At 55.2% G+C, this 12,964-nt stretch overlaps 1 protein-coding gene across 1 annotated transcript in view; it reads right to left on the bottom strand.

Moving 5' to 3' along the window:
- Positions 1 to 8,615, bottom strand: part of MEGF6 (multiple EGF like domains 6) — a gene marked incomplete at its 5' end in the record, with an annotated part of 93,894 nt that extends 85,279 nt beyond the window's left edge. Inside the window, 2 exons of the mRNA XM_080920734.1 lie at positions 3,684 to 3,818; positions 8,497 to 8,615. Of these exons, the coding sequence (XP_080776860.1) occupies positions 3,684 to 3,818; positions 8,497 to 8,615 (254 nt within the window). The remainder of the gene's footprint in view (positions 1 to 3,683; positions 3,819 to 8,496) is intronic.
- Positions 8,616 to 12,964: the final 4,349 nt, after the last annotated feature.

Below are 12,964 nucleotides of genomic sequence, written 5' to 3'. Positions count from 1 at the left end.
TGGGTGTCTTCTTCGAGTAATTTTCCCCACCTTTTGAAGCAGTCTGTCACTGAACCTGGAGCTCACCAATGGCCTCTCCTGGCTGGCCAGCGAGCCCCAGGAACCCATCTGACTTTGTCTCCTCAGCATTAAGGTTTCAGGTATACAATGCTATGCCTGCCTAGCATGTTTTATGTGGGTTCTGGGGAATCTGAACACTTGCACAACAAATACTTTACCAACTGAGCCATCTCCCAAGGCCCCTCCAGAGCTGTTTGGGGGCCACCCGAAACATTTGTCAGCATTTGTCACAACAGCTGTAGGAAATGAACACAGACCTCGTGCATGCCCCTGGGTTCTGTGACTGTAAAACCTCCACGTCTGTACAGACAGACTGCAAAGGAGACACAGAAGAGAGGAACCAGAGACAGTATGGTGGTGATGGGAAAGCAGAGAGAATAAAGTGCCTCCCACCAGCCTCCTTCCTGAAGGGTCAACAGCCACAGAAGCTAGGCTAACTGCCACAGGTCAAGGGCCTCTCGAGGCCCTGGGGAATGGTCAGGTGGCCCAGGCTGTATCTCTAGGTGACAAACCAGGCTGTGCTTTCTGGGGCCAGCACACCAAAAGGCCACGTGGCCCTAGGCTCTGCCTAATAAACAGGGCTGAGGCCACTTCCCGGAAGCATGTGTTCCTGAATAGACTCTCCACACAGAAACTCTGGGAGTGCTTTACAAAATACCACCTTGGCAGGACATGAAACCACTTGCCCGGACAGAAACCGACCACAGCGTGAACAATATTTGGCAGAGACAGAGCACTAGAGCCTGGCCATCGTAAATATTTATCCCCTTGCCTGGGCTGCAGACAGGGCTGGGCTACGTGCAGCTCTCCCCGGACACTCCTCCGCAAGGCCTCCGGAGGAAAAGATTCTTGGAGAGGCCAGGCAACCATGAGAACTAAACGTAGCTCACCTTCAGATAGCACCAGCTCACATGGGCTCTGAACCTGTGGGGCTGGAGGCTGCTGTGGCCATGTTGGAAATGGAGACCATCATACTCGAGAGTCTGGGCTTTCCAAGAAGGGTGCAGGCCCCACGATTTAAGCGTCAGCTCCTTCCATTCCTTTTCCCTTCTCTTCTCTGCGGGACTCCTCTGTCACCCCTCAAAAGACCTCTTTTTGTAGCTTAAGGAGTTCCCAGTCTGGAGACCTGGATGTCTGTCTGACCTGTCACACTGATGAGACCCTTGAACTCCCTCTGGCCTCTCAGGCACAGTTTCACCCGTCAGCCATGAGACCACATACCAACGCCAAGTGCCTGTTAACCAAAGCAACAGTTGGCGGCAGAGGCCACGAGGGAATGGCCTAAGCAGTCACCTTAGCCTTACCCGGTCAATACAGATGGGGAAACTGAGGCCAGAAAAAGTTCTCAATCTGGCCAAGCAAATTCAGTCTGAGAAGGCTGGGATTCCAGTGCATCCTGGGATGTCTGCCCCACAAGAGCTCAGGAAGAACCCTTCCCCCCAAACCCCCCCCCCCGAAAACCTAGGGGCCAGGGGAATAGCTCAGTGGGTGAGAACAAATACAGTTAAAGCAACAGGAGGTAAGTTCACACCCCCAACATCCATGTAAACGGCTGGGCATGTGAGCCCAGCACTGGAGGAAGAGGTTGAGCCAAGGAGCTCGCTGGTCAGCCATCCTAGCTAGGCATTGAGTTTCCAGCTCGGTATGCGAGACCAAAGAAAGAGAGAAAGACAGAAACAGGGGAACCCTCTACAGCTGCATAGTCACATCATGCTCAAAGCCTGACGTTATAATATAAAGGGAACCCACTGGTGACCCCACAAGTGGCTGAACTCAGCACTTGGCTGAGCCTGTTGGAGGGCCAGCAAGGCTGACAGTAGAGCCCACAAGCAGAGCCCATTGTGCCTCACCCCCTGCAGTGACACATTATCTGACCTCATTCCCATATTAAACACCTGTGACACTTAGGCCAGGCTCAGAGTTCATCCCAAAATGGGCTCCGTTCATGAGTCTAGGAAGAGAGACAAGACCCCAGGGCTCTGGGTGGAGACCGAGACTCCAACGTAGTGGGTCTTTTCAGTGGGGAAAAAAACAAAGTCCCACTAGGTCAGGCACTCTGGAGGAGAGAGGGTGGCCTTGGGCTGCCTTAAGAAGGATGGATGAGCTGGGACCAGCCCAGCAGGACAGCTGTCAGGATGAGGATTGGGGGAACTTCCCAGTGTTCAGGAAAGACAGCCAGAAAGACTTCAAGGCCTCAAGCCTGCCTGGGTTTGCTGTACACGGGGAGCTGAGGGGAAGCTGAGGTGAGCCTGGTTGGCATGTGTACTTCCTGAGCTCCATGGCTGGGCTCATCATCCTGTATGGGCACAAAGGCAAAAGACAGGGTCACCTCAGAGTGGGAGGGGCAAAGGAGGAAAACAGGGCGGTGTCCCTAAAAAAAAAAAAAAAAAAAAAGAATGCCTTCCACCATAGCAGATAGCAGCTCATCCAGAGCTTTGGCCCCCACATGGAGCCTAGAACCCAAAATGCCACATGGCACCCCCCACCCCCACCTGAGGCTAAACGTCTGTGTTTCAGGTCAGAGGGTGGGTGAGGAGAACCAGACGCCTGGAACTGGGTAGAATGATGGGGAATCCCCGAACCTGGACGAAAGCCATCCTGAGATACCCAGAAAACGCCAACTCAGACGCTACGCCAAATAACCATCTTCCACGCCTACCCACCAGCGCTCTGCCCTTCCCGCACACACAGAGAGAGAAGCGTGGCCCTCCTGTGTAAGCATGCGCACACATGGCCACACAGAGGCTGGAAGGAGAGGTATAAAAATTGTTGACCTCTGAAAACCAGAGGCTGCTCCTTCCCCTCCGTCTCCTGACCTGCAAGCCTGTTACTCCATGAAGGCAAAAGCAGGCTGTGCTCTGTAGATCTGAGCAGCACGCCCCACCCAGGTCAGCTGCCAAAGCCCCCTCGCCCCTCAACACTTAACCGCTTCCATATATTACCACAGGTGCCCTGGGCAGGGACTTTTCCCATGGCTATATCCTACACAAGCCCTAATGGACAGAAGACACACGCTAATGCTCAAGGGGTCCCTAGAGCTCCTAGGTCAGGCAGAGCAGGCCCCGGTGCCCTATGGACCCCAGACACAACAAGAGGAGCAGCACAGAGACTTCCTCTGCATTCCTTGTCAGACACACTCCACCTGGCTAGGGCTGCTGCCACTCTACTACTTCCTGAACACCAGCGTTTCCACCCTGTGCTGCCCCCCGCTGCCCAGAGTCTCTTCAGATAGGCCCCACAGAGGACAACTATGCAAAGGCACTCCTTAAGTTTGATTTTTAAATAAAACATTGAGCAATACATTTTCACAGGCTTGGGCACTAGGCCCGGGGGTCAGCTGGCTGAGCAGGAGTCTCCAGCTGGAACCGCAGCTGGCTGGGCTGGAATTCTACCTTCTGGCCAATCAGCACTTGTCCCCTGAGGGTTCGACCATCACCAGGGCTCCTCACCACCCTCCTAAGTGACCTGGCCTGCCTTAGCAGGCCTGCTAGAGTCTGGGGGTAAAAGACCATGTGAAGGGAACCAAGGTGAAGCCCCAGTCCTAGCTGCCTGTCCCTAATGGTCACTGCTGCTGCTCCTAGCTGAGAACTGGTCCCCATTAGATCAGGATCTCCACCACGTACCTGCGTTCTTGGCCAACACACCAGGCCTGCTGACTGCAGCCTGACCTCCACACAGGCACTACGCGGCTAAAGGCTTGCACACACGGCTGACGGTGGCCCACCAGGGTCAGCTTCTTTTCTGCACACACATGGGGCCTGGAAAAAGAGAGCAACTACAGTCAACTTCTTTACTGCCAACTACTGGCTGGCAACAGCCATGCCTCTACGCCTACACATTTATCCAACTATCCCATGCTAGGCCACGGCACATTGTCCACCTGTCTGGACTCCAGGACAAGGGGACTAAGAAGGAACAAGAGCCACAGCATCTTCCACCAGGATCCTGAGCTGCACGAGGTACTGCCCCAAAGAATCTTCAGGGTGGGCAGAATCTGCTGTCCCCTGTGAACAGCTGGGAACTCAGGGTAGAGGGGACCTGCAGGCCTTGTTGGGACTCAGGCTTGTTCCCAAGTCCCAGCCCCCAGAAGATCCTCCTTTACACCTACCTCAGATCAGAGTCTTCCTGGCACCCTCGGACTACATAGGGTAGATCCAGGAATACGGATAAGGGCAAGCAAGTCAATAGAAAACCAAAGATATCTGGCCGCTACCCAGCCACACCCAGGGCAACGGTTCTTTTTACGTTTCTGCCCTCCACTCAGCCTAGAAGCCAGCCTAGGGGAGCACAGTGCCAAAGGTGGGGGCCTAAGACAGCCCTCCAGGCCCACCAAGTGGAGCAAAGCCTCCTGCTCTATAAGAAAAACTCAACTGGAGAGGCAATCTGCAAATGTACAGCAGGAAATGTCCACAAAACTCAGGCTCCCTCAAGCCTGAGGGACTAGGGCACACAAAGGCAGGTTGTGGGGCAGAAGACAAAACCCACTACTGTGGACCAGGCCTGGGAAGCAGGTGAGAACCCCACATGGCCCAAGGGACCAAAGGGAACATTCAAACCGCATGACCAGGCTCTGAGCTCAGTCCCCAGCACAAAGGGCTACCAGTAGGCTCATATGGACCAGAGTTGTTTTCCAATCTGTCGGCTTCTACAGAAAGCCTGGCTATCCTCTGCACACAGCCCCTCCCTCTCTCTAGGGCACAGAGTAGGCAGGGGCCACCCCGTCCTCCCACCTCAGCTGAGGTCCCTGCTACATCAGGGAACACAGACAGATACATCCTTGGCGTTACCCCTGACCTCTGCCTCCACCCCATGTTCCTACATGGCCTCACTGTTCTCAGTGACTGCTGGGTGCTGTCCAAAGTTCAGCACTTAAGAGACCCAGACCACCTCAACCAGCAGCTCTGGCCCCAGACCAGCCACCCCCAGACGGATGTTCTGACCCAGAGGCCTTTATTTTTGCTTTTTCCCCCGGCTCTGCTGGGTGGGAAGCCACCCCCGCAGGGAAGTGCATGGACCAACTGCAGACAAGATGAAAATACAAGGCAAACATCAGGGGCTCCGGCCCTGAGCAGGTCTGCACCTGCCCAGCACGGAGCCAGGTCATCTATACCTGTCAGTCTCGGTATAGCCATCGGCAGCTCTAGCACATGGCTGCCATAACTCATCCTAAGACCTCCAGCAGGGACAGTCCTCACTGAACCTTCCAAACTTCCCATCCGGGGATGAAGCTAGCTGAGCCAAGTCGGGGATGAGCGGAGGATGAGGACTCTCAGGTGCCAGGAGAAAGCAGTGGGCGCTGGGGTACAGTGCTGTGAACCCCACACTTAGCCGTGGATGCGTTCTCCATGGCCAGGCGGGACCCCCGACAGGAATGAGCAACCAGTGAAGCTCCAGAACCAGATGGAAAAGGTTTTTTTGTTTTGTTTTGTTTTTGTTTTCCAGCTCAGAGAGACAATCCCCCAGGGGACAGATGACCACCCTCACCCCTCTGCCTTGCTGATAACAGGCACCCTCTAGGCATCACCCCATGGGGTGCCCCTTTCACCACACAAAGAAGGTGCCATGACTCCCCAATTGTTTTAAGGTCTCCTGCTAATCAGACATGGAGCCTGGACCCAAGACCCCGCCTCTTCCTGAGACCTGCTGTGCCTCTTAGATGGCTGGCTAAGAACCCAGACTTCCAGAGGCCTGATGTGAGCTTGGGACCCCAGGCTAAGAATATGGGGACAAGGCCAGGGCAGGGTTTTGTACAGGGCAGTAATCCCCACACAGGGAAAGGCTTCCCTGGCCTGGGTCTTGGACTCACTTTTGATCCTTGTGGCCTCCTCTTTGCTGTGTGCCCACAGGAGACTGCCCTCTATGGGACACCTGAACATATGGAAGTCCCTTTGAGCACACACACAAGCGAGCACATGTATGAATGCATACACACACACACACACACACACACACACACACACACTCGCGCGCGCGCGCGCGCGAGGGCGTGCGCGCACAGACACCTGCCCTCTGGCTAGTGGTGAGTCTACTTGATTGGAGGCATCCAGCTTCCAACCAAGGCAGGAAAGGCCAAGCCAAAGCACAAGGTGGACCCAGTGCCATCAGAGGGAGAGGACCTCAGCCCATCTGCAGAACCACCTGCTGAAGGATGGAGTGAGGCTTCAGGAAGCTCTGGCAGTCTGCAGGAGCTCATGGTGATGACAGGGAGGTGTGGAAGCGGGAGACATACTGTTTCTATAGGGGGAGGGCTTGCCTCCCTCATTTGGCCTAATGGCTCACTGCTGAGCACACTTCCCAGGTCGGGTGGCATGCTGGAAAGTGTCAGGCTTGGGGGATGGGAGCTCAGTGGTTGTCTGGAGACCTGTCAACACTGAGCAAATGCAGTTTGGGTCAGCAGCAGCCAGAGAATCACCCACACAGTTCCAGCAGGCTCATGAAGGTCTACAGGGCACCTGGGATGGGAATGAGCGCCGTCCTATATCCTAGAGCCCAAGGAAGCCCATGGCTTACACACCAACTGTAGGGGCTACAGGCAGGAGACAAGGCACTGTGACAACTCCACAGTTAACAGTTCAGGAAAACTGGCCAAAGAGGTGCAGCTGCTGTGCCAGGCCCTGCCAGCCCAGCAGAACTCCCCAAGAGAAAAAGGCAGTGGGGCAGAGGATCAACCAAGAAGTATTTCCTAGGGTCCTAGCTGCCTTCCCAGCACTACCACCCCCCCACCCCCGCTCCGCTGGGTTTCGGGGAGCCAGGGAGCAAAGGTCACCCAGGTTCCCACCTGCTGTGTGTTCAGCAAGCTAATTGGCTCCTCCTACAAAACCCAGGGAGATACCACCCACCGGTCTGGCCAAATGAAATTGTCTCTTGGCCCAGCCAGCTAGAGCCATGTGCAGATACAGGTCTGAGGAAGAGAGCCAGGGGTTTTGCCCAGCCTGGAACTCAGACCCACCTGAAGGAGACAATCTGACAAGAGAAGCTTATTGGGACACTGAAGGGCCAGCAAGGGGGTGTACAGTCGAGAGGCAGCCGGCCAGGCAGGAAGAAGGGAAGGAAGGCAGTCTCTGGAAATTGCATCAAGAGGAAGAAGGGACAGACAGGCTACCCATTCGCAGCTAATTCCAACAGCCTTTTCAACAGCTAAAGACTTCCCGGGCCCAGGTGAGCAGGACACAGGCACCAAGCACCTTGGCTCCCCTCCAGCAGGAGCGGATGGACTCAGCTGGGTGGGGAATCCATAAAGGGAAAGCAACAGTTTCCACACGTGCCAGATTGCATCCACCCACCTGGATCCTCAGGAAGCCTATGTCTGCAGCCCCTCTCAACCATGGACCTGGACAGGCAGGCTGGCAGCCCTAGCCCACCACTCGAACTGCAATAATCTTTCTAGGGCTGAAGTTCCCTTTGGGCAAACTGGGTTAAGAGAAATGAGCAGCAGAAAACGGGGACACAGGTTTCTTCTGTTCTTGGGGTAGAGGACCCCAACTCTGGCCCAGCTCTCCTTTGTAATGGCCACAAAGACCAAGACCTAGGGAGGAGGTCCTGAGGGCACCTGTCCCAGGAGGAAGCTTGTCTTCTCATTCCCCGGGGAGCCACAGCTCTGTCCTCATGACCATGTACATGGTGGATCCATCGGTGCCAGCCCTGGACAGAAGCACCAAAGCTTCTTCTGTGGGGGAAAGGGTGCCAAAACTGGCAGAGAGGAAGACCCAACCCCGGCCTGAAGGGTCCCTTGTCCGCTCTCCATGCTGTTCCAGCAGCCTTGCCAAGTTTGCAAGCCTCCACCTTGCACTCCGCGGGGAAGAGTCCTGTGGGGGAGGCAGGCCTCTCATCCGCACACCTCATCCACTTGGTCTCACTTCGCACCAGTTTTCCTTTGAGGCCAACAGAGGGATCGCTTTGCAGTTTGAGAGAGACCGCTAACCGGCCTGTTGGGGAATCATCTTTCAAAATTAAATCCGTCGCCGCTGGCTCCCTGACCCTCTCTTCCTGCCCATTCTAGTACTGAATTCCTTCTCCTGAGGCCTCAGAGCGCACGTGTTTAACACACAAAACAGTCTGGCAGCCCCCTCTGGGCACCCCCGCCCCTGCGCAGGCCCCCCAGACCTCAGGAGACCAGCTTGGGGAGGAAGTGGGACCAGGCTGCTTCCTCTCGGCCGCCTCCAAGCCGGCACCCCAGCTGGACCCTGCGCCGCAGGGGCTTGGATTCCTCACCTCTCCAGAGTTCGGCATCCGTCTAAGTCTGCAAGACCCTTACTGCAGAGGCGGGAACCCTGCGGCAGACTCGAGGGCCCCAAATCCAATCCGGGACCCTGGGTCTAGACCATCCCCTCCTCAGTTAAAGCAAAGAGCCCATTGTTCTGTGGCCCCAGGGACAAAGCCCCGAGCTCTGTCCGGGTCAGCGTCGCCGCCAGGAGCCTCGCGACTCGCGCTACTCACATGCTCGGCTGCAGAGGGCGAGGGGGTAGCGGCGGGGAGGCTGCAGGCACTGCGGGGAACAGCAGGAGCGCCAGGGCCACCACGCGCCAAGCCGCCCTCGCCTCCGCCCGGACTGGCATAGTGCGTGACTGCGCTCCCACTCGGTCCTCGGCTCTCCGACTCACAGGCGGCCCTTGTGGCCCGTAGACTCTATCTTCACGCGCGCCATACCCCGGAGGACAGCGGAGCACCGCAACCCAGCCTCGCCAGGTGCGGGGCGCGAGGTTCCCACAGGTGCGGATGGGGCAGCTGCCCCGCGCTCCGAGACCTTCGCGTTCCGCTCGGCGCGGCCAGACACTTGCCAAGAGTGATGGAGAGCAAACTCGGAGCGGGACGCCCCAGACGTCAGGCCCGCCCGCCGCACGCCCCCACCCCCGTCCCGACCCCAGCCCCCTCCCGACCCCGCTCCCGCCCCTTTTGGACCCCACCCCCAGAACAGGCCACGCCCGTTCCGCCTTCGGCCCCGCCCAGACCATCCCAATAGGGAGAGCCCACTTCCAGCCCCGCTCCAGCCCCTCCCCTCTCCGGCTCCTGGACCAATCTTTACAGCTCGCTTCCCAGAATTTTGCCTCTTTCCAGCTTCACTTGCGCACCCTCTCCCAGCGCACCTCCAACCGAGAGTCCCAGGTCTGACCTGTCCAAGTGAACAATCCTGTCGGATATGCACGGCCCACACTTCGTAAACACCGCTCTATCCTGATCCGGGACCTCTGCAGTCACCTTCCCTTGGCCCCTAGTCGGCGACCCACCACAGCTGCCCCAGAAACAGGGAGGGATTGGGGAGCAAGGAGGGCAGCCTCTGAGTGCTCTGGGCACCGACTTTTTAGTTAACACACCATCCTCTGGGCTTTTGTATGCCCGGTTCTGTGACGAGAGTTTTGGGACGGTAGCATGGGGTGGAGTGGGCGTGTAGGTCCCACCAGGCACCTGCATAGGGGTTTAGGAGGCGGGACAACTAACTCCCTGCTTCGGGTATTTGTTGTCCTTTAAACCTGGTTTTGGGTTGGTGTGACTTTCTCCGCGGCTAGGGACAGACTGACCAGCGCTAGATGTGGCATCTCTGAGGCCAGGATTTATCACACACTGAGAGAGGCTCTTTTGAAGTTGAACCAGGAGAGTGACATGAGGGCACAGAAGTGGACCTCGCTAGTTGCACATAGTTGTGTGAGAATCAGCCCCTGCTCGTCCTGCTGGAGAGGTGTGCCTGTCTTTGCACACCTGGGTAGACCCACACTTCCCTCCTCCACTGAGGAATGAAGTAGGTGTTCCAGCCTCCTTCCCCTGAAGCAAGTGCTTGAGAGGGGCCTCTGGCTGGCGCGCGGGGGGGGGGGGGGGGGGCGGGGGGGGGTGGTTGGAAGTGCTGCTGCGGGGAGAGGGGCTGGAAGTGCTGCTGCAGAAGTTCCCATTTTGGAAGACTGCAGTCACATTACTGGGCAGGTGCTGTCAGCTCAGACCTGCTGCTGGCCCAGATGGGGAACCACGGGGCAAGGAAGGGAGAAGAGCCCTCTGCCTCAGTTTAGAAGACTCAGGCTGCAGCTCTGAGCAGCAAACGTATTTCCTCAGGGGAAATCGAGAAGGGAGGGAGGGACAAACAGAGCAGTATCAGATGGCAGTGGGTCCTGGAATTTGCTACCTGATGCCCCAAACAGGACCCTAGTTTGTCCTGCACTGTTCTGATGAATCTTGTCCATCTGCCCAAACCCACGACCAGCCCCTCCCTGGATTTCAGAAGCGGAGGCTAACCTAAGCCCTCTGGGTGACTCCCAAGTGTCTGCACCCAAGAATTCATCCCATATCCCACCTCAGCCGGGGCCCCCACTGTGGGGAGTACAAGGTTGTGCCTCCCAGAGCCAGCCGGACCCATATGCTTGACCCTTTGTGGCTCTCTCTCCTGGAGCTGGCTCATGTGAATGCTTGTGTGCACGAGGGGTTGGAGACCTGAAGAAGCTCTCTACCTCCTCTGAGAAACCGCACCCCAGGACCAGGGTCTGGGGGTGAGTGAGTGAAAGATGACTCTGTCTCACAATCTGCTCATCAGAGGAAAGAAGGTGATCCTGGGTTGGAAAGAGCCCTTAGGTGGGGCGGGGGGGGGGGTGTGCTCTTAGTGTCCTGAACCCTATGTGGGGACCTTACTGAAGGAAGACAACGCACCGTGATTCTGCTAGTTTTCAAAGGCACATGGCCTCACTCATAATTTTTTCCCCAAAACTATTTATTTTAGTTTTTATTAAAGATTTATTACCTGTGCATCATTCTGCCTGCATGCATGTCTGCAGGCCAGAAGAGGGCGCCAGACCTCACTCTAGATTATTGTGAACCACCACGTGGTTGCTGGGAATTGAACTCAGGACCTCTGGAACAGCAGCTAGTACTCTTAGCTGCAGAGCCATCTCTCCAGACCCCATTCATGAATTTCTAAGCCCCTTCAACCTGAAGGTTTTCCTGGATCAAAGCTTTACTGGTCCTCTGCTATTCTATCTCTGCCCACGCCCTGTCCAAGCACCAGATTTCTCTCCCAGCTGAGGAGTCCTGGCAGGTGTCAGGCAGACAGGAAACCAGGTGCTTCCTGTTGGAGCCCCTATGGTTAGGTTAAGACAGGGCAGGTGTGTCCTTTCCCGGCTGTCACTTAAGGTGGGGGGAGAACACATGGGCAGGGCGGCGTCTGTCCGCTATCCCCAGACGGAGTCCTTGTTCCTACTCAAGTGTAGGTAGATGAAGCATGGAGCTCAAATCTCCAGACACCTGTCACTTAGACACATGTTGGCTGGAGTCTCATCCCAGCCCCAGAGAGAGTCCTCGGAGTATGTGTGATGGTCAAGCATCTGGTTGTCAAACACAACAACAGTGGAGCCGAAAGGACGCCCACAGTCTGCCATTTGAAAAGTAACCAGGGCCTGGGGATGTAACTCAGTTGGGAGAGTGGGTGTCTAGCACGCATGATTTCCTGGGTCCAATCCCCAGAACTGAGCACACTTGCCCTTGGGAGGTAGAGGCAGGGTGAGCAGAAGCTCAGTGCCGTCCTGGGCTGGATGAGACCTTATCTCAAAAGCAAACACCCCACAAAACTAGAAATCACACCTCCAGCTATTTCAAACAGTTCTATAACTCACAACAAACACGTCTTTTACAGCTAATAAATTAAATGTAGCAAATATTCTTCAGAAAACTAGCTACCTTGTTGCCTTTTCATGATGAAGCCACAGCTGGTCCGACATGATTATTCCAAATCGTGTCATGGGCTGGAGTGACAGTCACATGGTTAACAAGGCATCCTGGTTCCATGAGGTATGCACTCAGTAGGTCTCTCTGTCACTCAGAAATAAGTACAGGGGTGAGGCGAGGGGGTGGAGGGGGAAGGGGCATGCTCCAGGTTCATGTACCTGCATGATAACGTCCTTATGTTAGCATGTGCGTAGAATAAATAAAGCACTTGGCTCAGAGAGGCCGCCGTTCGCTCTGTTCTTGAATCTGCTGTGTGTATTTCTCTCAGGTGGAGTCCAACCCTCTGCCTGCCCTTGGGGAGAGGATGAACCGCTATCCGGTCACCTGGATACTGCTGACACCATAGCTCAACACAGACAGCGCCTGCCTCTGGGTACAATGATGGCATCCAGAATCATTGTACCAGTTGTCCTTCTGTGCTAGAACAAGACAGAGCAAGAGCTGGTCGCTAAGACACTCATGATAGCTCTGGGTAACCACTTTACCTATCTGTATCCATAGGTCCTCAAGGTTCGTTACCTGGTTTTCTCTGCAAATACCTTTTAATTTTTTATTAGACTCATTCATTTATTAGGTATCACATGTGCTGCTGTGCATGCGTGGGGATCAGAGGACAACTTGATGGAACTGGTCCTTTTCTTCTATGATGTGTGCCACGGGGGCCAAACCCAGGCCACTGGGCTTGTCAACAGTCACCTTTACCTGCTGAGTCATTTTTTGTTGGTCTTATAATGGTAATTCTTGGTCATTATTCCAAATTAATTTAGAGGTTAATCCATACAGTTCCTGTCGAGTTACATTGAAATTTAGCTGCAACTGCCTTTAATGTGTTAAGAACTTCAGGATCTCTGCAGTAACTAGGCTGTTGGCATGGCGCCCTCTTGTGGGCATTGGACATATAGCCACATGTCACATTCCACTTCAGGGTCTGATCAGTCCATTCACGGGGTAAAGATCTAAAGATTGGATTTGCCCTTGGGTCTGGGAAGATAAGTCAGCTGGATGCTCTCCCAGAGACCTGGGTTTGATTCCCAGCATCCATATGCTCTGTAACTCCAATTCCTAGGGATCCAGTGTCCTCTTCTGAGCCTCTCTGGACACCAGGCATCATGTGAAACACAAATATATTCATTAAAGCAAAACACACACACACTTTTTTTTTTTTTTTTTGAGACCGGGTTTCTCTATGTAGCCGTGGCTGTCCTTG

Source organism: Micromys minutus (assembly GCF_963924665.1).
Source record: "Micromys minutus genome assembly, chromosome: 9".
NCBI lineage: Eukaryota > Metazoa > Chordata > Mammalia > Rodentia > Muridae > Micromys > Micromys minutus.
The sequence above is the reverse complement of the archived record's forward strand: the minus strand, read 5'-3'. Positions and strand labels throughout refer to the sequence as shown.